The sequence below is a fragment of the Bubalus kerabau genome, chromosome 20 (assembly GCF_029407905.1).
Source record: "Bubalus kerabau isolate K-KA32 ecotype Philippines breed swamp buffalo chromosome 20, PCC_UOA_SB_1v2, whole genome shotgun sequence".
NCBI lineage: Eukaryota > Metazoa > Chordata > Mammalia > Artiodactyla > Bovidae > Bubalus > Bubalus kerabau.
This window is the reverse complement of record NC_073643.1, coordinates 34,246,068-34,272,233: the sequence shown is the minus strand read 5'-3', so window position 1 is coordinate 34,272,233 and position 26,166 is coordinate 34,246,068. Positions and strand designations below refer to the sequence as shown.

The following is a 26,166-nucleotide window of genomic DNA, read 5'->3' as shown; positions in this document are numbered from 1 at the left end:
ATATGGAATCAAACAGGCCCATGGAATTGTATGGTGCCTGTGAGCACCAGGCAAAGAGGGTGGCTTATGTTTTGGAGCTGTGTTCTTCACTAGAAGTACAGATACTCAAACCCTCTCTCTCTCATTTTAAGAGAAAACACATGACATAAAATTTGCCATCTTAACCATTTTTAAGTGTACAATTCAGTAGTACATATAGCTCACTGTTATAACCAATCACCAGAACACTTTCATCATGCAAAAGTGAAACTCTGTCCTCATTAAACACTAAGTCCCCCTTCACCTCTCCCACCAGTTCGTGACACCGGCCCTTCTACTTTCTGTCTCTATGAATCTGACTTCTCTACGTACCTCATGAAAGTGAAATCATACAGTATTCGTGCTTTTCAGAGTAACATTTCACTTAACATAATGTCCTCAAGGTTCATCCCTGTCACTGCACGAGACAGGATTTCTTTCTTTTGTAAGGCTGAATAGTATTCCACTGGGTATGTCTGTGTCTGCATCACATTTCATTTACCCGTTCCATAGTCAATGGACAATTGAGTTTCTTCTACCACTTGCCTAATGAGATAACACTGCTATGAACATGGGTATGCAACACACAGGTTCTCTTTTCACACAATAACTACACTGATGGCAGGGAGAGGCTTTCACAGGAATGCACTCAGAGGAAGGAAACCACAGATTCACATCTCCTGAATCCTGCTGAGATGGGGGAGGAAAGGGTTATTTGCTTGCTAAGGATGCTGATCGCAATCTTCAAACTTTTAGGTCTTTTTTCCTTTTCTTTTTAGATGTATGTATGATGTGACTTCTTTGTAATAATTAAATATTAAGCCTTTTGAGGCTCTGAATGAAAGTCTCAGCAAGCAGAAAAAGCATTATCAGCTGCCTCAATATTAAAGTGTCCCCAAATACTTACAGTTCAAACACGGCAGCCCAGTCTGGAAGGAAAAGCAAATGGGTAAGACCAGCTCCATGCATTCCAATAAATATGTCTGTGTTATGCGTGATTCTCAGCTGATCTAAAAACCCAAGTTCCCTGTGAACATAAAGAACAACAAAAGAAAGGGGAGGAGAGGGAAAGTACTGAGTTGAGTAAGCTCACGATTCATGGTAACATTTATACAAGTGTCTTTCCCAGTTGAAAGTACATTTCCTCATGATATTTGCCAATTTCAAGCCTACTTCCATAACAGCTTACTTAATAAATATTTTTTCTAAGCTTGCCTTCTTTAAAACTTGCATGTTCTTATTTTAGAAGGAAACTTTTATACCTGTCTTAAATGGAAAACTAATAACACATGACATAAAACTGTAAAAATGGGTATAATAAAGCTAAAAGGCATTATTCCAAGGTAGGTAGGTAACACTACAAGGCAAAGCTCTGATCCCAAGGCTCACTCTCTTTTTAAAAAGTGGAATTAGCAAGCATTACAGTGATGTTATGATATATTTAGCAACCAACTGAAAACTATTTCCTTAAGATCATACAAGAACTTTTCAAAAATAAAACAAATTCTTGCTTGCATGATTTGAGTTATTCAATTGACATCTGTGTACCGCTAAAATTATCTCAGATACCATGAGGGCATTTTCCTGCCTGTGCAACAGATGAATCCACAATTTTATGCGTGCTGGTCTTTGAATTCAAGACACTGAAAGATGTGCAAACTTTGAAACGAAAGTAAGAGGCAAAAGGTCCACAAATCAAGGTAAATTGCAAGTGGTTAAACAGGAGATGGTAAGAGTGAATATTAACAGTTTAGGAATCAGTGAACTAAAATGGACAGGAGTGGGAGAATTTAATTCAGATGACTATTATATCTACTACTGTGGGCAAGAATCCCTTAGAAGAAATCGAGAAGCCCTCAGAGTCAACAAAAGGGTCCGAAATGCAGTACTTGGGTGTAATCTCAAAAATGACAAAGTGATCTCAGTTCATTTCCAAGGCAAACCCTTCAGTATCACAGTAATCCAAGTTTATGCCCCAACCACTAATGCCAAAAAAGTTGAAATTGAATGGTTCTATCTAGACCTACAAGACCTTTTAGAACACCCAAAAAAGATGTCCTTTTTATCAGAGGGGACTGGAATGCAAAAATAGGAAGTAAAGAGATACCTGGAGTAACAGGCAAGTTTCGCCTTGGAGTACAAAATGAAGCAGGGCAAAGGCTAACAGACTTTTGCCAAGAGAAAGCAGTGGTCATAGCGAACACTCTCTTCCAATAACACAAGAGACGACTCTACACATGGACATCACCAGATGGGCAATACTGAAATCAGATTGATTATATTCCTTGCAACTGAAGATGGAGAAGCTCTATAGAGTCAGCAAGAACAAGACTGGGAGCTGACTATGGCTCAGATCATGAACTTCTTATTGCAAAATTCAGACTTAAATTGAAGAAAGTAGGGAAAACCACTAGACCATTCAGGTATGACCTAAATCAAATCCCTTACGATTATACACTGGAAGTGACAAATAGATTCAAGGGATTAGATCTGATAGACAGAGTCCCTGAAGAACTATGGACAGAGGTTCGTGACATTGTACAGGAGGCAGTGATGAAAACCATCCCCAAGAAAAAGAAATGCAAAAAGGCAAAATGGTTGCCTGAGGAGGCCTTACAAATAGCTGAGAAAAGAGAGGCAAAAGGCTAAGGAGAAAAGGAAAGAAACACCCATCTGAATGCAGAGTTCTAAAGAACAGCAGGGAGAGATAAGAAAGCCTTCCTAAGTGAACAGTCCAAAGAAATAGAGGAAAACAACAGAATAGGAAAGACTAGAGACCTCTTCAAAACAATGAGAGATACCAAGGGAATATTTCATGCAAAGACGGGCACAATTAAGGACAGAAGTGGTATGGATCTAACAGAAGCAGAAGATATTGAGAAGAGGTGGCAAGAATACACAGAAGAACTGTACAAAAAAGATCTTCATGACCCAGATAACCACGATGGTGTGACCACTCACCTAGAACCAAACATCCGGAATGTGCAGTCAAGTGGGCTTTAGGAAGCATCACTACAAAGCTAGTGGAGGTGATGGAATTCCAGCTGAGCTATTTCAAATCCTAAAAGATGATGCTGTGAAAGTATGTACTCAATATGCCAGCAAATTTGGAAAACTCAGCAGTGGCCACAGGACTGGAAAAGGTCAGTTTTCATTCCAATCGCAAAGAAGGGCAATGCCAAAGAACGTTCAAACTACCACACAATTGCACTCATCTCACACACTAGCAAAGTAATGCTCTAAATTCTCTTCAACAATACATGAACCGAGAACTCCCAGATGTTCAAGCTGGATTTAGAAAGGCAGAAGAACCAGAGAACAAATTGCCAACATCTGTTGGATCATAGAAAAAGCAAGAGAATTCCAGAAAAACATCTACCTCTGCTTTATTGATTACACTGAAGTCTTTGACCGTGTGGATCACAACAAACTGTGAGAAATTCTTAAAGAGATGGGGATACCAAACCACCTTTTTCCTCCTGCAAAATCTGTATGCAGGTCAAAAGGCAATGGTTAGAATTGGACATGGAACAACAGACGAGCTCAAAACTAGGAAAGGAGTAGGTCAAGGCCATATATTGTCACCTTGCTTATTTAACTTATATGCAGAGTACCTCATGTGAAATGTCAGGATGGATGAAGCACAAGCTAGAATCAAGATCTCTGGGAGAAATATCAATAATCTCAGATATGTAGACAACACGACCCTTATGGCAGAAAGCAAAGAGGAACTAAATAGCCTCTTGATTTGGCCACCTGATACAAAGAGTTGCCTCACTGGAAAAGACCCCGCTGCTGGGAAAGACAGAAGGCAGGAGGAAAAGGAGGACGAGATGGTTGGAATGCATCACTGACTCAATGGACATGAGTCTGAGCAGGCTCCGGGAGATGGTAAAGGACAGGGAGGTCCAGCGTGCTGCAGTCCATGGGGTCGCAAAGAGTCTGACACTACTGAGTGACTGAACAACAAGAACAACAGCCAAAAAAGTTCACTGAAGTGAGGCTGGGAAGAAATGCTGGACAGAGTCTAATACTCTGATAAATAAAATAGAATCCAATCTCTGAGTCCCACCCACCCAAAGTGAAGAAAAATAAATGAACAAGATCTGTTTGCATCGAAGAAGGGGAAGCAACTTTCCTCTTAATCAGCTACTCCTCTTTGAAGAGCTTCCTCTCAGGACAGAACAGAAATCCCGCACCTGCACAAGGGAAGGAAGACAAAGGCGCCAAGTGCGTCTCACACGAGGTACACGTGCCTCAGTTTCCCCGGGATGCCCACTGATACTGAGGGGAACAAGGGGCATTTGTCCAGGGAACACATCTGTGAGTGGTCATTTCTGGGAAATGCCTATAGATCAAAACTCACAAAGCTCAACTATTATGTTTCTATCACGTTCCTCAGGTTGGCAAGGTCTGAATTTACTGTCACTAACCCTGGGCTCTCTTCTTGCCTCTGCACGTCCTCCGGTGGCAGTGAGGATTGCCACCATCGGGTTAGTGTCACCTGTCAGACAGAAAGAGCTTCAGAAACTTCACAAGACTCTTGAAAGAGGAAGATGAGCCAGAGCAAGGAAAGCATTAAGAATACGTGTCAGTGCTCACAGACTTAGATTAACGAACTTATGGCTGTTGGTGAGAAGGGACAGTTGGGAAGATCATGTATGGACGGTTATACTAAAATGGATAACCAACAAGGACCTACCATACAGCACATGGAACTCTGCTCAACGTTATGTGGCAGCATGGATAGGAGGGGAGTTTGGGGGAGAAGGATATACGTATATGTATGGCTGAGTCCCTTTGCTGTCCACCTGAAACTACCACAATATTGTTAATCGGTTCTACCCCAATACAAAATAAAAAGTTTAAAGGTTGGGGGGAAAAAAGACTAAGTCTCAATAAACAGTTGCTGTTCTTGCAACTGCTATTTATTTGTACTTAGTGTCTGCTGCTGGGACATGGCCATGCTTCCTCCATAACTGTCTTCCTACTTCGAAGCCTGGTGACCAGTTCATGGCAGGTACCTGACAAAGACTTGTTGTGTAAATGAACAAACGTGTAACAAATGAGGTGCTAAATGCCCAGGCTTACTAATAAGTTTAAACCGAACCATGTCAGGCACTGTATGTTGGTAAATGTGTACTTTTTAACACAGAAAAAAAGCTGTTAAATTTGGAAAACAACACTATGACTATGGGTGGGTGAAACGGAGAGAGAAAAGTTTTCATTTTCCTTTGGAACTTTTCTATACTGCTTGACTTTTTCAATCAAGAACATGTATTACTTTTATAGCCCTATAGTTTCTACATCAACAGGGGTTATGTAGACAGGGGTTACATAACATATAACATATGATATAGTATCGAGATCAACAGGGGCTACATAAATGGTAGGCAAATTCTATCTTTCTAATTTTTTACTTATGTTAGAATTTTAAAGGAAATGTAAAAAAAAATTGTTTTTTCTTTTTCTTTTTAACCTCACCCCACAGCATGTGAGACCTTGGGTCCCCAGCCAGGGATCTAACCCATACCTCCAGCATTAGAAGGCGGAACCACTGGGGAAGTCCCCAAAATGTAAATATTTTATAAGATTTTTTTTAAACCTCATACTGTTCAATGAACCTCAAATTATTCCCATATGACTAATCTTAGGCCAGAAGATGAAACCCAGCTGCTAACAGGGCAATTCAGGTTTATGCCATTTTTTAAAATTTGGAAGTACTTGCTAGTTTTAAGATTTTTTTTTTTTTTTGATGTGGACCATTTTTAAAGTCTTTATTGAATTTGTTGCAATATTGCTTCTGCTTTATGTTTTGATTTTTGGGGGCCACAAGGCATGTAGGATTTAGTTCCCCAACCAGGGATTGAACCAGCAGCCCCTACATTAAAAGGTGAAGTCTTAATCACTGGACCGCCAGGGAAGTCCCCCAGTTGCTGACTTTAGAAATTCAGAAATTTCAAATGAAAATAGGATTCATCACTTCTCTTTAAAAAGGGATAGTGTGACAACATCAGGCCTGTCACAGTGGAAGAACTTCTGCCACTAGACTTGGCATCCTCACCTGCCCACTTCATTCACTGATGGTATCTGCTTGTCCCTTCCAGATCCACGAGTGCCAACACCTCCCATTCACAAAGTCCTCCCTCCTCTCCCCGCCAAAGGATGAGGAGGCTCCTCCCTCATCCAAGCCAAAGAGGACAGGATCTGCCCAAGACTGGATTATTACTTACTTATACTTATAATCAACAATCTGGACCTCAAATGTAGATACTGTTTTCAGTGCATTTACAAGCTGGGGGAAAAAAGAAATATATTTAGAATTTCTTTTCCTTCCTTCTCTTCAGTTTTATTTACCTTGAAGTCCTCAAATTTCTTATTTTTCATGTAAAGTTATGTTTCAAGTATTAAATCCCCTTTATATTTTCATACAAATATGTTTCAGTTTTAAACCTTAACTGAGTTCAAGTGCAGGCTCCACCTCTGCATTTTAGGGAGGAACACACCACCTTCCTAAAATTGCTCTGCACTGGGCTGCTATGAGGATGAAAGGAGAAAATTCATAAAAGCAAAGGGCTTGTCATAGACACACATGAAATGTTACCTTTTAGCTACTGTTATTCTAATAGTTAGTCCCTCAATTTTCGATGTATATTCCCTGGGCACCGACTTTGTTTCAGAATTTTCTTCCTACCCATTATATCATTTCAGACAAACACCTAGTGCTTTGGAACCTCATCCACCAAAAATACCAAACGCCTGGCAGAAAAAAATTTCAACATCTCTACATAGAAAAACAACTATACTTTTAGCAAAGAGAAAACAACTAAGCTCGATTAATTCATCATCACATCAAAAGCATCGCCATGGTTCTCTAGGTCCCTCACAAATAAGCCACCTTAACCCAACACCTCGATCACTGCTTTTCAGAAGCATTTTGTATTTGTATCCTGCTCTCTCATGTTACACTCTGATTGCAGCAACAACAGGTGCAGAAGCATCACTGACTCTGCACTGAAATCATGCTGGCATTTCCAAGTGCTTTAGGTATATGTCACTTCCTGCTCACAAATACCATACCAAGGAAGTATTATATTATACACATTTCATAAATGGTGTACTGAAGTCTTAGAGAAGGTAAACAACTTTCCCAGGATCTCCCGTATAGCAAATGGCAGGGCCAAAACTAAATCTAGGTCATCTGACCCCAGAACCTGTGTTCTTGGCTAGTGCACTTCCAGTCTATCATTTATAAAAAGCAACCAGCAGTGGCCCAAATCCAATCCCATCCCCCATCACACACTCACAGAGTTATAAAGTGGAAGTTTCTCTCACTGGCCAGTCCCTGGACGCCCACAGATACACTGTTTATAGCAAGTAATTGAAGGAGTGAGGAGAGATTAGAATTCCACTTTCCAGGGGAGAATTAATCAGAGGGCATGAGCCCCTGTCTTATAATGAGATGGGCCTACCTAAAAGGAGTCACATGTCTCCAAGGATCCCGAAGGAAGTGTGCTCTTTTCCATGATTTCTAGTCAGACCAGAGACATGGCCATATCCCTTCCGGAATGACTGCTCTAACCTTGAGTCTGGGCAAGACTGCATGAACCATCATTTAAAGAGGGTATCTAGGTTTTGTTATCTATTCACAAGTCAAGGAAAAGGGAAAAGTGCTTTCTTCTCTGCCTGGGAGTTCAGGGATACCAATTCTGGGAGCAAAGCAACCAGTTGGGCACACAATGGCTTGGGGTTGGAGCTAAATGACCAAATCCTGCCTTAGGGCAAGAGCATCCAGGCGACCTGCGGGGCTGGATGTGAGAGCATGGACGGCAGCAGAGCAGCACCCACTGGTGGCACCTTTCCACTGGACTTTGCTCCAGCAGTTGACCGACGGACAGGGAAGGAAAGTGGTTAGCCTCCACCCAGGTGAAGCTGGGTTACAGCTATGGAATGTTCTCTGCCTATGAAGTAGGCTCCCTTCCCTCCCCCACCCCGCCCCATTAGTCTGCTCACCAGCTGGGTGAACTTGGGCATGTTTTTTTTAACCTCCAAGGTTCAGTGTTCTCATTTAGAATGGAAACAATAATAAAATACTGATATTATTGGTCTGCTGGGAGAGTTGAAGGACAGGCAGAGGGAACACATGCTTGGCACATACTTGCATCCAAAACGTGCTACCTTACCAATAGGTACTACTCATCTGCCTACTAATGACGCATCTCATCTGTCTACCCCTCAGTGCATTACTTGATACATTTTTATTTCCAGGTCTTTAAAACATACATACACACGCTGTTCATTTCTTCCATCCACAGAGCTTACAATCGATGCCTCATTACACCATATGTTCATGTCCTCCATAATCCATATGTGTCTCGAAAAGAGATGCTAATTACACAATTTGGATCAGCCTCTTAGGCATCCAAATTAACTTGTGCCAAACATTTTACCCATCAAAAGATGCCCCCAAATTCCCTCCCATCTCAAGTCCACTGAAGTGCTTAGGCTAACTGTCCAGGAGTTCATGCCTGATCCTCACTACCTCTCCTGGCCTCACCGAGGCTATAACTTTACACTCCCACAAGCAGTGTCATAGGCTCTATCTCTAAGATATATCCCGAAACCATTTATCTTGTCATCCCTCCTGTCCTCCCCTTCATCTAAGCTCTTATCGGGGCAACAGCTCTTAATCAATCTCCCTGATCCTATTCTTGCAGCCAGAGTGATTTACAAATAAGTAAAGAAATCAGTTTCATGCCTCTCTATTTGTTACTATGACAAATTACTACACACTTATCATCTTAAAACAACACAATTTATCCTCTTACAGTTCTGTAGCACAGAAATTTGACACACAGAGACAGAAGTCTCAGTGGGATGAAATCAGGGTGTACACAGTGCTGCACTCCTTGTGGAATCTCTAGGGGACAATCCTTGTCTTTTCCAGACATCTAGAAACCTTACTATTGCAAGCACACTGCCCTGGCCTGCTGTTGCAGGGAGCCTTCCATTGCAATCTTGTTGAAATTAAGTATAAGTAATGATTTGACATTGTTGACATGAGTCGGGAAGCATAAAAGGGGAACAATTTCTAAGATACCCATGAAAAGGATAAGGACTTTTCCAACTTCATCTGCTGCTGGAGGCCACAGTCTTGCTACACTTCATCTACCATCTGCCCAAAGATATTCGCTCAGCTGCTAGTTTGTCCAGAGACAAAACGCCTGGCAATCCATGGCAGCAAAGGCAGGACTCGGGCAGTTTTGTCTCTGTTTCCACTCTCAGTTAGTGCAGAGGAACGTCTATAGTAAGGCACGGCTCATTTAGTAATGTCTGGTTTGATGATTTCCAGTAGAAATCTCATAAATGAACTGGGTGCAGCCATCAAAATATTCTAAAAGCTAATAATTCCAAACCAAAGCATTTAGTAGTATATGAAAAAAAAAAACAAAGCACATTACTCATAGGAAGTTAAATTCAATATGTCGCTATTAAAAATGCATACAAAAAACTGACCTCATTTTGGTTCAGTATTTTCCGATACTCTGTGCTCCGTGCGAGAATGGTCACTCGAATTTTTCCACCCTGTGAAAAAGGCAAAATATTGTTGTGTATGCCTGGACTAATATAATTATGTAAAATTTAAAAATAAAATAAAATTTAAAATAAAAAAATAAATAAATAAAACTTAAAATGGGATTTTCACCAAGAGATAAAACTCAATAAGGACATCTTTATGGGACTTTTTGTTTTCCTTTTAGCCTGATTTCTTCACAGTTCTCCCAGGGGATAAAAATGTACTCACTTTAGCCACAGAAGGCAAAATGCATTCATTACACTACTTCTGTTTGTTTGGGTATATTTGGGGGCAGAGGATGTGTGGGCTGGGTGGGAGCTTGGGAGAGGAAGGGGAGAGATAGGGAAAGGAAAAGGAAAAAAAAAAGTACATTCTTCCACTATCTCTTAGTTTATCAAAATTTCCTAGGTTGTTGACATCTGATTTCAAATTACTCCAGGTCAGAATTTCTGGTTAACCCAGAAAACACTGTCTGCTGAAGATCTCCTTTTTCTGTAAAGATGATATTGACTTTTATCAGGGGGTGAAAAGTCGAGCCTACCTCAGAAACCATAACGCAGCCATTACCTTGGGACCCTCTTGTGTGATGTTCAGTCTGTGCAGTACATGCTGGGAAAATGCCCTGAATAACCCGGTATTTTGACACCCAGAGATCTACAATAAAAAACAATATTTCCTATTACAATGAGTAATTTCTGCATTGCTATTTAAGATGTTCTCAAGTTATACATAAGTACTATCTTAATGGCCATCATCAAAAAATCTATAAACAATAAATGCTGGAGAGGATATGGAGAAAACGAGGCCCTCCTACACTGTTAGTGAGAATGTAAACTGATACAGTCATTATGGAAAACGGTATGAAGATTCCTTGAAAAACTAGCAATAAATCTATCATCAGTTCAGTTCAGTTGCTCAGTCCAACTCTTTGCCACCCCATGGACTGCAGCATGCCAGGCTTCCCTGTCCATCAGCAACTCCCAGAGCTTGCTCAAACTCATGTCCATCAAGTCAGTAATGCCATCCAACCATCTCATCCTCCATCATCCCCTTCTCCTACTGCCTTCAATCTTTCCCAGCATCAGGTCTTTTCAAATAAATCAGTTCTTTGCATCAGGTAGCCAAAGTATTGGAGCTTCAGCATCAATTCTTTCAAAGAATATTCACCCATTCCAGTCCATTTTAGTTCACTGATTTCTAAAATGTTAATGTTCACTCTTGCCATCTCCTTTTTGACCACTTCTAATTTACCATCGATTCATGGACCTAACATTCCAGGTTCCTATGCAATATTGCTCTTTACAGCATCGGAATTTACTTCCATCACCAGTCTGGGTCTAGGTCATCTACCATATGACCTAGCAATCCCACTACTGGGCATATAACCCGAGAAAACCACAATTCTAAAAGACACATATATACCCCAATGTTCACGGTGGCAATATTTATAATAGCCAAAGCACGGAAGCAATCTAGATGTACATCAACAAATGAATGGATAAAGATGTGGTACATACATACAATGGAATGAAAAGGAACGCATTTGAGTCAGCTGTAGTAAGGTAGATGAATCTAGAGCCTCTTATACAGAATGAAGTCAGTCAGAAAAACAAGTATCATATATTAACGGATATATGGAATCTAGAAAAATGGTACTGATGAACCTAGTAGAGAATGGACTTGTAGACATACCAGGGGAAGGTGAGAGTGGTATGAATTGGGAAAGCAGCAATAACATACATTCACTATCACATGTAAAACAGACAGTTAGTGGGAAGTTGCTATATAACACAGGGAGCCCAGTCTGGCACTCTGTGATGACCTAGAAGGGTGGGATAAGGGGAGAGCAGGGAGGCTCAAAAGGGAGGGGATGTGTATATGTATATATATATATATATATATACACACATATAACTATGTGTGTGTGTGTATGTGCATATATATATATATATAATTATGACTGATTCACATTGTTGTGTGGCAAAAGCCAATACAACATTGTAAAGCAAATTTCCACCAATTAAAAAAAATTTAATTTTTTCTTTTAAATGTTATCTTAAAATCCACCAAGAATCAATTCTCTGGATATGACTGTCAACCACACATGACATGCTTACCAGAGGGGTGTTATAGAACAGCCCGTATCTCATCCGGGGAAGTAAGGAAAAAATAGCTTCTTTAAAACATACCTAAGAATGGAGATATTTTAAAAGGTGAGAGAATTACAATCTGCATCCTTCACACCAAAACAGCAATTTTTTTATAGAAAAAATTAATCTCTATTTTGCATTAAAATATTTTGATTAGCTAATTATTTCAATCAAATAGCATTCATATTTTCAGAAAAGTTATAGGGAAAAGTTTTTAAAAGCTACGTGGTTAAAATAATCATGACGATTCTAGTTATTACAAAGAAACTAAGGAGTTAGAAATCAATAATAGCTCATAGAAACCCAGATTAAATATTTATTTGATGAGTGAGTCATTGATAATGACAGTTATTTACAGGCATTTCAGTAAAGCTTCCAGTACCCTTTTGGAGTCATAAGTTTTCAAATGTATAACATCATAATCAGTAAATGCTTTCCACGTGTCGGAGAACAGGTCACCATATCCATAGGAGCTCTGAAAGTGGAAACAAAGTAAGTTAGGGAATGTGGCTAAACCTGGATTTTCAAAAACATCAGAAAACACTTGAATTAGCTTGTTAGTGAACCAACAACCTGAAACACAGTTCATAAAATCCATAGAAGAAAAATGAATTTTCATCTTGGGCCTGAGCAAGTCCCTAATTTGATGTAATAGCATCAGAAATAATCATCACAATTATAATCTCGGTCTGCTACAAATGTTTTGTTTTCCTACCCCAGCCCTTTTTATTCTCATGTCCTTAAAACTGGAACTATTGTGCGGTTTTTTTTCTGTGAATTTTCTATCCAAACCACACAATACATAGACACATTACCTTTTGTACACACCAGAACATGCACAGGGAGCAAAACTCATCAGAGCAGACAGAATGCACTTTTGGAAAGAAATCTGAGCGCTTATGGAATCTAGAAACATGGTACTGATGATCCTATTTACAGAGAAGAAAAGGAGATGCAGATGTACAGGCAGGACTGGTAGGCACAGCGGGGGAAGGAGAGGGTAGGACAAATTGAAGAAGGAGCACTGACATATATTATGCACTATCATATGTAAAACATTACCTAGTGGGAAGCCGCTATACAACACAGGGAGCCTAGCCTGGCACTCTGTGATGACCGAGAAGGGTGGGATGTCAGGGAGACGGAGGCTCAAGAGGGAGAGGACACACACACACACACACACACACACACACACACACACACACACACAGTTATGACTGATTCATGTTAACGTATGGCAGAGACCACCACAACATTGTAAAGCAATTATCCTCCAAGGAAAAAAAAATCTGAGAGTAAGAAAATGCTTTGAAAGTTTTAACATTAAAAATATAATGTTAGTAACTCTAGGAAATGATCTCCCTATTGATTAATGAGTAATATTTGATAATTCCCTTTGACATTAATCAGAGTAAGGCAATAGTATCTTGCATACTTCCTACATCCCAGGCACTGTTTTAAGAACTTGACATTATTAACACATTAAACCACTGCACTAACTTCATGAGTGAGGGAATACCATTATCCCTATTTTACAGATGAGGAAACTGAGACAAAGTTAAAGTAATCTACCTCAACTGTAGAGCTGCTGGGTTTACAGAGCTAGGATTAAATCCAGTCTATTTGGTTCCAGACTCCATACGTGTAACCTGTATATGGCAGAACTAATTCTTTCTGGACACTTACCAAATGCATTTCATTTTTGAAAAGTAGAAATTAATTACTACTCCATCAGTTGAAAGAAGTAGATCAATTTATATAAAAATGGTAGAATTTAGATGGAAAAACTCAGCCAAAAGAAATAGGAAATACACACTGTAGGGTTACATTCAAGGTCTCCAGCTGGCTACACATGATGTTCATTATGTCCATGTCTTTTTATCTTTACAGCATTCTTTTTTTTTCAGATTTTGAAAATTTTATGTTGCACATATTAGAGTCATTTCAAAGGTATTGAGAACTGTTAGATGCGAAGATAAAAAATAAAAATTCTTTGCTTTAGTGGGTCTCCGGTGCTGTTCTAATAAAGGTCCTTCTCAACACCATCAAAAATTACATGTTCCTGTTTTGGTTCAATAATAAATAAAGGGTAATTAAAGAAGTGATTCTAGGCAGTTTCCTGAGATAAAATACTTGTGATGAAATAAGATGAAATAAGGAAAATTTAATAATAAAATACAGTGATCCTGACTGGTCCCTTTTCAGAGATGGCATGTGTTATTCAGCAGTAACCACCTCGAGAAGCTTCTTTTTCCACATCCCTCAAATTCAAATGATTTGCCACACAGGAAGGAGGGACTTTTCCAGTCTTATGTTGAAGAATATTTGTACAGTCTTAAGATGACATAAAATTTCCTCCTGTGTATATCTCAAATGTAAGACAATCTATGACTTAGAAATTCCCCTTTTAAGAATCTGCCCTTCAGAAATTCTAGGATGACTGTGTAAAGATACATGTATATGAAAAAGATGTTCAGGACAGAATTTCTGTAAAGTGCAAAGAACTGGAAACAAATTAAATGTGTTCAATGTAGGGGCAAAGGGAAATACATGCACTAAGGCATTCCTGGTGGCTCAGGCAGTAAAGAATCCACCTGCAATGCGGGAGATCCAGGTTCGATTCCTGGGTTGGGAAGATCTCCCCTGGAGGAGGGCATGGCAACCCACTTCAGTATTCTTGCCTGGAGAATCCCATGGACAGAGGAGCCTGGTGGGCTACAATCCATGGGGTCGAAGAGTCAGACTCGACTGAGCGATTTCACATTATATATATATGCTGCTGCTGCTGCTCCTGCTAAGTCGCTTCAGTCATGTCCGACTCTGTGTGACCCCATAGACAGCCTCTTACCAGGCTCCCCTGTCCCTGGGATTCTCCAGGCAAGAACACTGGAGTAGGTTGCCATTTCCTTCTCCAATGCATGAAAGTGAAAAGTGAAAGTGAAGTCGCTCAGTTGAGTCCAGCTCTTAGCGACCCCATGGACTGCAGCCTACCAGGCTCCTCCGTCCATGGGATTTTCCAAGCAAGAGGACTGGAGTGGGGTGCCATTGCCTTCTCCATTATATATATACACACACATACACATACACATCCTAATGTAAGTCCTTGTATAAGTGTTGTATAAAGATGTGTTTACATTTATTAAAATAAAGTCTTGCAATGGATTCTCACATATGCTAACCACAATTAACCTTCAAAGGAAATGGAGTTCGAGGAGATAAAGGAGACTTTAAAAAAAAAAAACTTTATATACTTCTGGGTTGACTGAACTCATTATAACTTGGTCTTAGTTGTATAATTAAAAATAGTAATAATAAAGCTATAGTACACTTCTTAGCACAAGGGAAGGCGGAAAGCCTGCAGTAAGCCCCCTGGTGCTCCTTGTGTAAGAGCAATCCTGCCAGAAATGCATCTGCAGGAGTGTCCCCGGGTGCGCGGCTCCAGGTCAGCAGTTACACTGCCGAGTTCTGTGCAGGTGAGAGGGGCGGCCTCAGATGCTTCCTTGCGGGGAGAGTCTGTAAACTGATCTGAAGTGTAGATCACCACCAGCTCCCAACTCCTCCTCGGGGCACACAGCTCATCCAGGGCCACAAAGACTGGTTCCAAAACAACACCATCCACCGCAGCGGGGTTCAACTCATGTCAGCCTAAGGTGGCAGAGCTGCTTCCCTCAAGGCCTTCCCAGCAAGAGAGAACCAGGTGGCAGCCACAGGACACCTCACTACCACTCCCAACCTCCCTACAGGTCTCTGGGGGCCTCCAGCAAAAGAGAACCAGGTGGCAGCCACAGGACACCTCACTACCACTCCCAACCTCCCTACAGGTCTCTGGGGGCCTCCAGCAAAAGAGAACCAGGTGGCAGCCACGGGACACCTCACCACCACTCCCAACCTCCCTACAGGTCTCTGGGGGCCTCCAGCAAAAGAGAACCAGGTGGCAGCCACGGGACACCTCACCCACCCACATCCTCCCTACAGGCTTCTGGGGGTCTCGATTCTGACACAACCTGGTACTTGCCTGTCCTGAGACCCTGACTGAGCCACGAGCAAAGGCCTCTCTGACCAAGAAAACAGGTTCTAAATGGATCACAGAGAGGAGCAGAGGAGGGAGGTCACATCAGGGCGGCCAACTTGCTCGACTAAATGCACCCTGCGAGTACAGGGCAGTCGAGGTCAGGCTGCACGAACACCATGTGTCCCATTAACTGAGTAACTGGGGAGCCCCAAGGTGCCCATGCACCTTATTCAGTCCACCCCAGCAGGCGTAGAGAAGGGGAGAGGCTGTAGACGCTGGCTGAGTTTAGTTTACTCCACTAGAGAAGACACGGAAAAGCGTGCAACGAGATACAAGGAAGCTTCTGGAAAACTTTCCGTCAATTTAACAAGATCTTCAGGGAAGTACAGGGAGATGAGGAAGCACTGTGGTTGCAAGGCACAGGTCTGGGGACAGACTGCTTAGATGGGAACCCTGACTCCACCCCTCACCGACTGCGTTGTCTTAGAAATACTACCACCTCAGCTTCCTCAACTCTAAAATAAACAAATAAAAACCCTGGCCCACGAGAGTTGTGAGTATTATGAGAACATCAGATGTAAATGAAAAATAAAAAAACCACAACAACCCTGAGTTAATCATTCAGAGCTACAGGGAGCCTGTGCATGGGACCTAGAAACCACAATCATATACAAAAAGAGGAAACAAAGGGACAGCAGATCCTTTTGCTCAGAAAAACATTTCTAAGAAATAGAACTGTGTGGCAGCAAAACTGAAACACAAGAGGGAAGTGAAAACACATGCAAAAAAGGAAAGCAAAAAGTGAGCATTAAGTTGCTGAAAATGTTAGAAACAGTTCTCATCAGGCTTGAAATCAAACTATAGGGCTAGGGAGCCATGATGATGAAACCTCTCGTCACAGCTCTGCTACCAGCCCCAAAACAGTTCCCCTTCTGCAAGACAACCTGACCTCAGTTCACGGTGCAGCTCTGCCCTCTGGAACTGGACAGCATGCCTCCACCGTGTGCTAGGGGCCATGGCTTGTGATTCTAAGACACCTGACGGGTACACTGAGTGTGGAGGGGACAGAGCTCAAAGACTCCTGTAACTGGCTTGACTCTCAGGATCCTGGTGGCGTGGCCAATGCAGTTGTTTCAGAAGATCCTGGCCCTGGGGGACCTGTACCTGTGCCAGGCGGAATCACATCTCCCTGCACCTGACCTGTGCTGTACAGGCTGTGAGGAGTCCTGAGAAGCAGTGCCTAATGCTGCCCTGCCAGCAAGCTGTATTTCCCCTGAACCATCCTTCTCAACAGACTGGGGTTAAGAGGGGGGCCTGTGAGCATCCTGAGCATTGGAGCATCTGGGTGAACCTGAGGTGACTTCTCGGTGGGTGTTCCCACTTCCCAGGTTAGGCAGCCTCTCGCACGCACACTATATACCATGTGTTCTCCAGCCCACTGTCACGGTTACCATTCAGAGCACATGTGCTGTGGATCAGGCACTGGGGCTGTTTGCACATGATATGCTTTATCCTCAAAACAACACTGAGGTAGATACTGTAATTCTCCCATTTTACAGGTGAGAGTACCAGGCAACTTTGGGATGACCTTGGCCAGTGGAAGGGCCAGCTATAGGAAAAAAACAAGTGAAAGGCAGGCAAAGAAAGAGAAGAGGGAAGAAAAGATGCACTAAAAACAAATAAGCCCATAGCAGCTGTGATTCAACATGTGTAGCTACGTGCAGTCCTAACACTCAGATACACGTGGCACAACCTGGTGTGAAGCAGGAAGCAACAGGGAAGGTGCAGGGAAGCAAAACGGATGGCGATCACCAGAGGCCAGACTGTGAACAGAGGCAGGCTCTCCCCACCCAGGGACCACAGTGGAAATGGATGGCGATCACCAGAGGCCAGACTGTGAACAGAGGCAGGCTCTCCCCACCCAGGGACCACAGTGTAATGAATGATGATCTTTTATGCTCATCTCAGAGGCACTCTGAGCTCGACCTCCTCAAAGCATGGCAAGCAAGCTTCTACAACCTCATTCTAAATTTCAAAAACATGTGCATCTTCCCATATGTATCAAGATTCTGATTCAGTCACTCAGTCATGTCTGACTCTTTTGCAACCCCAAGGACTGTAGCCCGCCAGGATCCTCTGTCCATGGGATTCTCCAGGCAAGAATACTGGAGTGGGCTGTCATTCCCTCCTCCAGGGGATCTTCCTGACCCAGGGATCAAACCCACATCTCCTGCATTAGCAGGCGGATTCTTTATCACTGAGCCACCAGGGAAGCCCAGCCATATGTATACCTACACGTAAATTCATCCACACAGATGCATTCACACCATCTGCACATGCATGAATATGTGTGTGTACATGTGTAAATGTAAGTGTGTGCATCTGAGAAAATTCTATTACATAAGATCAGAGTCAAACTGGTACTGAGCAAGGTAAAGACAGCACTGAAGCAGAAAGCCAGTTCTTACTTACCGTGTCCCACATCACAACGTACACATCTGTGCTAAAGGAATTGTTAACGTGCTGGGTAATGTAAAGATTGATGAAATCACAGAAGTGGTGATACATGTTAACACCTAAGATTGAAAGAAAAAAAGAAATTCACGTCCATTAACCCCAAAAGAAACGATTACACAATTTTTATTCTACCCAATCTACTTACAGTATGGTAGACTTTTAGCTCAAATGAATCAGGAGAAAATTAACAATTTTCTAAACATAAAATGATCATACACAAGTTGTCCTCAGTTGACTGATTATGCTCAAACATTCATTTTCAAATCAATCATGTGAAAATTAGGAATGCCTTTTCCTTGCTGCTGCTGCTGCTAAGTCGCTTCAGTCGTGTCCGACTCTGTGCGACCCCATAGACGGCAGCCCACCAGGCTCCCCCGTCCCTGGGATTCTCCAGGCAAGAACACTGGAGTGGGTTGCCATTTCCTTCTCCAATGCATGAAAGTGAAAAGTGAAAGTGAAGTCGCTCAGTTGTGTCCGACTCGTAGCGACCCCATGGACTGCAGCCCACCAGGCACCTCTCCGTCCATGGGATTTTCCAGGCAAGAGTACTGGAGTGGGGTGCCATCGCCTTCTCCTGCCTTTTCCTTACACACTAAGAAACAAATGATCATTAAGTTCCCAGAAAAAGTAACAGAAGCTTATTTAAATCAACATGAGAACTATAGAGCCATTAAGACTAATCACTATTTTTATGGTCTTTTACTTAAAAAAAATGTTTTAAATCAATCGACACCTGCTCATGATGGTACTGGCAATGATGGCAACTATTACCATTTTGGTATTTTTCATTCCTGTCTCTTTTTCTCCTTTTAATCACTACTTATATTATTGCTTCTTGGGAAAACAGTAACCAGTTATCATTTAAAGAGCTGAAATCTCATGTCCTAATTAAAAGTATAAGAACTCTGGATTCAGAAGAAGAGGTTGAATTATGAGCAACATTCTCAGGTAAGTCTGTAAATTCCAAAGCTTCAGCTTCTCTACTGGAAATAGGAAGTCAATATACTTAGATGTCAGCTTTTAGGTAACATACCTAAAAGAGACAGCCCAGTGCCTGGCACAAGGGAAAACTTCGACCAGCTGGAGCGTGCTGGGTCAAAGAGGAAAGGGGAGGGCGGTGCTGCTCTTTGTAAGTTCCTAATTCCGCCATTCATAAGAAACAAGTGTATAAATCTAAATGGGGTGAAATTCCAAGAACTGACACCTTAAAGGAAATGTCAGTTAAAACATAAATAGTGACTTTCAAAAGCAGAAATCATAAAGTATTCTGACTTCCTTCCTAGCAAATAATAACACTGTGTGCCAGAAACTTAGAGGAAAAAGGACTCCATTTATAAAAGTCAGGTCATTACACTGTACACCTTCAACATAAACAGTGCTGGATGTCAATTATATCTCAACAAAGGAAAAGGAAAAGAAAAAAAATTACTCCCTTCTTTTTAGACCAGTATCTTAGACGAATGTTTGGAAGGACTTTTTTATTTTCACCCAGAAAAATCCTGCCAAAGAGCACATTGTTGAATAAACAAGGCAAATGATGTCTTATGACAAGCCGTCTCCTTTTCCCAGATTAGCACACAGCCTGCATTAGCTTCTCATGAACTGTTCAGCAACTTCATAGCACTTACTGAGGGAGGCCGAATGCACAAAACAGCAATTGGTGCCAGGAGGATTTATACAAGAGGGAGAAAACGTAGGCTCTGTCCTCAAGAAACAAGCCCCATTTGAGTATTATTCTGTGGAATGCTCATTTCTCAAGGTAAGGGTTAATATGGGGGCATCCCTGGTGGCTCAGTGGTAAAAAGAATCTACCTGCCAATCCAGGAGTCATGGGTTCAATCCCTGATCCGGGAAGATCCCACACGCCGCGGAGCAACTAAGCCTGGGCTCTAGAGACCATAAGCCACAACTCCTAAAGCATTTCACCCCTCGTCCTCGTTCCCCCTCTGCCCACTGCACTACCCTAGAGTCTGTGCTCCACAGCAAAAGAAATCACCACCAGTGAGAAGCCTGGGCACGGCCACTAAACAGTAGTCCCCACTTGCCACAAGTAGAGAAAAGCCCATGCAGCAACAAAGAGCCAGCACAGTCAAAAATAAACAAATAAAATAATATAAATTATTTTTTAAAAAAAGAGCAAAAACTGTTTGATGTATGTTTATGAGATTTGCTCACCTGTTTTTTTTTTTTAAAAGAAGAGTTAATATGAGAAGGAACGTGGGCTGATGGCATTAAGTTCGAAGAAAAAGGCAGACTTATAAACACAGGAAAGAAAGGATGCAGATCTACCCTAGCCTATTATTCCAACTTTATATCCTTTACTGCATAAGAAGCTACATAAATTCAACCATTTGCACATGTTCAACCCTTCCTCTCCCTGGGATTTCTTTGGAAGGAATGATGCTAAAGCTGAATGAAACTCCAGTACTTTGGCCACCTCATGCGAAGAGTTGACTCATTGGAAAAGACTCTGATGCTGGGAGGGACTGGGGGCAGGAGGAGAAGGGGACGACAGAGGATGAGATGGCTGGATGGCATCACTGACTCGATGGATGTGAGTCTCAGTGAACTCCAGAAGTTGGTGATGGACAGGGAGGCCTGGCATGCTGCGATTCATGGGGTTGCAAAGAGTCGGACACGACTGAGCGACTGATTTGATCTGATCTGATCTGAACCCTTCCTCAGACAGATCAGTGTTTTCTTTGCTCCATTTTAATCTGCGTATTTTAAAAATGTGTTGGGACCTTGAACACAACATTTTTACCTGCTCACATTTCTAAAATCTGTCTCATTTCTGAACCTCAGGCTTTGTCATATAAGAATTACGACTTCAGGAAGTGGAGCACATTAAAAATATGATCAATAAATTAGAGGAATTCTGAAATATTCGTGACAGGGGGCTCTCTATATTTCATCCTAAGCCCAGCCTCTCATGAATTTGGATATGGTGTGGCACAGAAATCTCCATTTCTTGTAATGAGAAGGATAATCAGGTACAATTTGTGTTTCTTCTCTCCAGGGCAGCAAGTTCACAAAGCAAAAGCTGTGCTTGCATGTAGAGAATTAGAAGTTTTAACTGTAAATAGGACAATAATTTTAACTTTTTTTTTCCAAGAATATATGCCAGGGCTAACTTCCAAAAGAATTTCAAGTTAGCTTCAGTCATGGAGACAGTATCAGAAAGTCCACCTGAAGAGGCCACGGGCCTTCCTTTCCCACCTACACTGCATACAGGGCTCTTAATTTTTAAAAAGTTCTATTGAAGCACCAGCTAAATCAAGGGATTAGAGAAGCCACATGGGGTAAATTTAGTTGCAAAAGGGGTACCCAGGCTTTCTCCACTCATCTTTCAATTTTCACTGAGTTATTTGACCATGATGTGAAAGTTTCTTCTAGCACACCAGAACGTAAAACAGTTGGAAATTCAAATTAGTTCACTTTTTCAAGAGAAGAAAGCAAAAAGTAAATCCACTGTTCAATGTCACGTTGCTACCGTTGTTCAGTCGCTAAGTCATGTGTGACACTTTGCAACCCCATGGACTGCAGCATGCCAGGCTTCCTCGTTCTTCACTATCTCCTGGAGTTTGCTCAAACTCATGTCCATTGAGTTGGTGATGCCATCAAACCACTTCATCCTCTGTCATCCCCTTCTTCTCTTGCCCTCAATCTTTCCCAGCCTCAGGGTCTTTTCCAATGAGTCAGTTCTTCGCAAAGTATTGGAGCTTCAACTTTAGCATCAGTCCTTCCAATGAATATTCAAGGTTGATTTCCCTTAGGATTGACTGATTTCTTTACTGTCCAAGGGCCTCTCAAGAGTCTTCTCCAGCTACTGCAATTCGAAAGCATAAATTCTTCGGCACTCAGCCTTCCTTATGGCCCAACTCTCACATCCGTAAATGACTACAGGAAAAAGCATAGCTTTCACTCTATGGACCTTTGTCAGCAAAGTGATGTCTCTGCTTTTTAAACCACTGTCTACGTTTGTCATAGCTCGTCTTCCAAGGAGCAAGTGTTTTTTAAATTTTTGGCTGCAGTCACCATCTGCAGTGATTTTGGAACCCAAGAAAATAAAATCTACAACTGTTTCCACTTTTTCCCATGTATTTGCCATGAAGTGCTTCCCAAAGTTATAGGAACACATATATCAATAAAAAGGAACAAAGCCACATTAACCAATAAATAAAATAGACAAACTAACTTCTCACCTGCATCTAGTTTCATGAAGTAGGTTGGTTTTTCAATAACAATGTCACACTGAGCATCTTCTACAGGTCTGAAGTTGAGCTCAGTGTAGCTCTGCAGCTCCGCAAACCTGGAATTAAGAATCAGGAGATGCTTTCAAAGGGCTCCTCCTGGATCTCTTGTTGCAATACTGTAATTCAGGATCTGTTCATTAGGTGAGTTTTATTTCCAGAAAATACTCATAAACACATGTGAAACTTCTCAAACTTACTAATACTTATGCAGCTTGATATCAATTTTAATGTTGAGACAAGAAAAAAAAAATGATTTTAAATTTCAGCCTAATGTGCAAGAGCAACCGGGAACATTTCTGACAAAGAAGAAAATTCCACAGAGAGTTGGCAAAAAAAATCTACCATTAAAGTGGAAAGATTCAGAAAGGTTTCTTGCAGTCTGGCAAGGCTCAGAAGGAACACTGACCCAGAGAACCTTTTTGGATTCTGAGAAAGATGGCGTTCCAAGACTTACCAAGTACCTTGGGAAAAACTGCAGACAACTACATTTCCCAGAAAAAAGAAAACTCTATTTCTCGGAAAACCACTTCTGAAACCACTTGGTACAATTTTCTTCCATACAAAAGAAGACAATCACAAGTTAACCTACAGATCATTTGTAAACTTTTTATCTTTGAGACTATATGTGACGTAAGACAAGTACCAAAGAGATCCTTTTAAAACACACATAACACTAAAATATTTATTCCAGTGGTTTCAAAAATATGTCCACAAATTCTTCAATACTTCTCCCTTCCAGAGGTGGAGATGAATTCCCTGCCTTGGAGGGTGAGCTGACTTCGTGATTCACGTGTAATGAACAGAATATGGCAGAAGTGATGGTGGTCACTTTCGGTGTGACCATTAGGGTATAAATATAAAGACTGAGGCCTCCATTTTGGGCCATGCTTATACGTGCTCTCTCTCAGACAACATGATCTTGGGGAAGTCGGCTGCCAGGCTGTCGGCAGCCTCAGGGAGAGGCCCATATGGTAAAGAAATGACACCTCTAGCCAACAAGCAGAGAAGAAAACCTCAAGATAACAGCTACATGAGTGAGTTTAGGAAACAGATTGTACAGGCCCAGCTATGCCTGAACCCACACAGCTAAGCTGCCCCCAAATCCTGGCTGTCAGAAACTGTGTGTGATAAAAAATGTTCACTATTTTAAGCTGCTAAATGTTTGAGTAATTTATGATACAGCAATAAATAATTAACATAAATATACCCTAGGGAACTATCATGATATCAAAAGATACTAGGAAACAAATATCAAATATTTGATTTTGGACATTAGATATCAAAGTGTACTAGGAATAGAAACGCCCACTAGAAAATAGGAACGCCTACTCCAAAAGTCTCTTATGTGAAGTAAGATCTTGCACTGTAAACTCTAATATGCCACATAAATCTGTGAAAGACAGTTTTCCTGAACAGTTTGCTTAGCATGAACATTTGACATTAAAAACAAACACTCAAAAAAAAAAAAAAGAACACTCTTTGAGATAAATCTTAACAATATTTTTTTTGGATCTGTCTCTTTTTAAAGCAAAGGAAATAAAAGCAAAAAATAAATAAATAGGACCTAAGTAAACTCAAATGCTATTGCACAGCAAAGGAAACCCTCAATGACATGGAAACACAACCTAAAGAACGGGAGAACGTATTTACAAATGATATGACCAATAAGAGGTTAATATCTAAAATACATCAACAGTTCATACAACTCAACATCAAAAAACCAAACAACTCAATTAAAAAATGGGCAGAAGACCTGAACAGAAATTTCTTCTAAAGACAACATACCAATAGCCAACATGAAAAGATGATCAACATCACTAATCATCCAGGAAATGCAAATCAAAATCGCATCTGTCAGAATGGTTATCACCAAAAAGAACACAAATAGCAAATACTGGTAAGGATGTGGAGAAAAGGGAAACTTCATTCACTGTTGGTGGGAATGTAAACTGGTGCAGCCACTGTGTAAAACAATATGGAGCTTTCTCAAAAAAATAAAAATAGAGCTACCATATGACCCATGAATTCCACTCCTGGGTACATATCTGAAAAAAATGAAAACACTAATTTGAAAAGATACCTGCACCCCAATGTTCACAGCAATGTTATTCACAATTGCCAGGATATGGAAGCAACCTGTGTGTCCATCAAAGGATGAATGGATAATGAAGATTATATACATATGGAATGGAATACTAGATGTGACAGTTGATCCATAAAGAAGGCTGAGCACTGAAAAGTGAAAGTCGCTCAGTCACAGTCGCATCCAACTCTTTGTAACCCCATAGACTATATAGTCCATGGGATTCTCCAGGCCAGAATACTGGAGTGGGTAGCCTTTCCCTTCTCCAGGGGATCTTCCCAACCCAGGGATTGAATCCAGGTCTCCTACATTGCCGGCGGATTCTTTACCAGCTGAGCCACCAGGGAAGCCCGAGAATACTGGAGTGGATAACCTATCCCTTCTCCAGAGGATCTTCCCAGTCTGGGAAATGAACTGGGGTCTCCTGCATTGCAGGAAAATTGTATACCAACTGAGCTATCAGGGAAGCACTGAAGAATAGATGCTTTCAAATTGTGGTGCTGGAGAAGACTCGAGACTCCCTTGGACAGCAAGGAGATCCAACCAGTCAATCCTAAAGGAAATCACCACTGACTACTCATTGGAAGGATTGCTGCTGAAGCTGAAACTCCAATATTTTGGCCACCTGACGCGAAGAGCTGACTCATTAGAAAAGACCCTGATGCTGAGAAAGACAAGAGACAAAAGGAGAAGGGAGTGGCAGAGGATAAGATGGTTAGACAGCATCACTGACTCAATGGACATGAATCTGAGCAAACTCTGGGAGACAATAGAGAACAGGGGAGCTGGGCGTGCCACAGTCCACAGGGTTGCAGAGTCAGACATGACTTAGCAACTGAACAACAGCAACAGCAAATAATGGAATACTGCTGCTGCTGCTAAGTCGCTTCAGTCGTGTCCAACTCTGTGCGACCCCATAGACGGCAGCCCACCAGGCTCCCCCGTCCCTGGGATTCTCCAGGCAAGAACACTGGAGTGGGTTGCCATTTCCTTCTCCAACGCATCAAAGTGAAAAGTGAAAGTGAAGTCGCTCAGTCGTGTCCGACTCTTAGCGACCCCATGGACTGCAGCCTACCAGGCTCCTCCGTCCATGGGGTTTTCCAGGCTCAGCCATAAAAAAACATTTAACAACATGGATGGACTTGGAGGGTACTATGATTAGTAAAATAACTCAGAGAAAGACAAATACTGTATGATATCACTTATACGTAGGATCTAAAAAATAAAACAAAGTAGTGAATACAACAAAAAAGACTCACAGATACAAAAAACAAATTAATGGTTACAACTGGGAGAGGGAAGTGGGGAGGCGCAAGACAGAAGCAGGGGATGAAGAGGTACAAACAGATACAAAAAAGTTATAAGGAAATATTATTGTACAACCCAGGGAATATAGCCAATATTTTATAATAACTAAGTATTGAGTATAACCTTTAAAAAATGTGAATCCCTATGTTATATACTGGAAACTTCTATAATATTGTATATCAACTATATCTCACCAAAAAGAAAGAAAATGAACATTATGAGTGTGCTGTATGACTATAAAGGGA

General features: G+C 41.4%; 1 protein-coding gene across 3 annotated transcripts in view; it reads right to left on the bottom strand.

Annotated features, from left to right (window-relative positions):
* The window catches only part of EOGT (EGF domain specific O-linked N-acetylglucosamine transferase), a 42,964-nt gene that overhangs the window by 4,459 nt on the left and 12,339 nt on the right, over positions 1-26,166 (bottom strand). For all 3 annotated transcript variants that reach the window (XM_055557466.1, XM_055557468.1, XM_055557469.1), the window contains 8 exons: positions 22,480-22,586; positions 18,230-18,333; positions 12,128-12,220; positions 11,713-11,784; positions 10,163-10,249; positions 9,535-9,603; positions 6,252-6,313; positions 926-1,045 (listed from right to left, as the gene is read on the bottom strand). In XM_055557466.1, the coding sequence (XP_055413441.1) occupies positions 926-1,045; positions 6,252-6,313; positions 9,535-9,603; positions 10,163-10,249; positions 11,713-11,784; positions 12,128-12,220; positions 18,230-18,333; positions 22,480-22,586 (714 nt within the window). The remainder of the gene's footprint in view (positions 1-925; positions 1,046-6,251; positions 6,314-9,534; positions 9,604-10,162; positions 10,250-11,712; positions 11,785-12,127; positions 12,221-18,229; positions 18,334-22,479; positions 22,587-26,166) is intronic.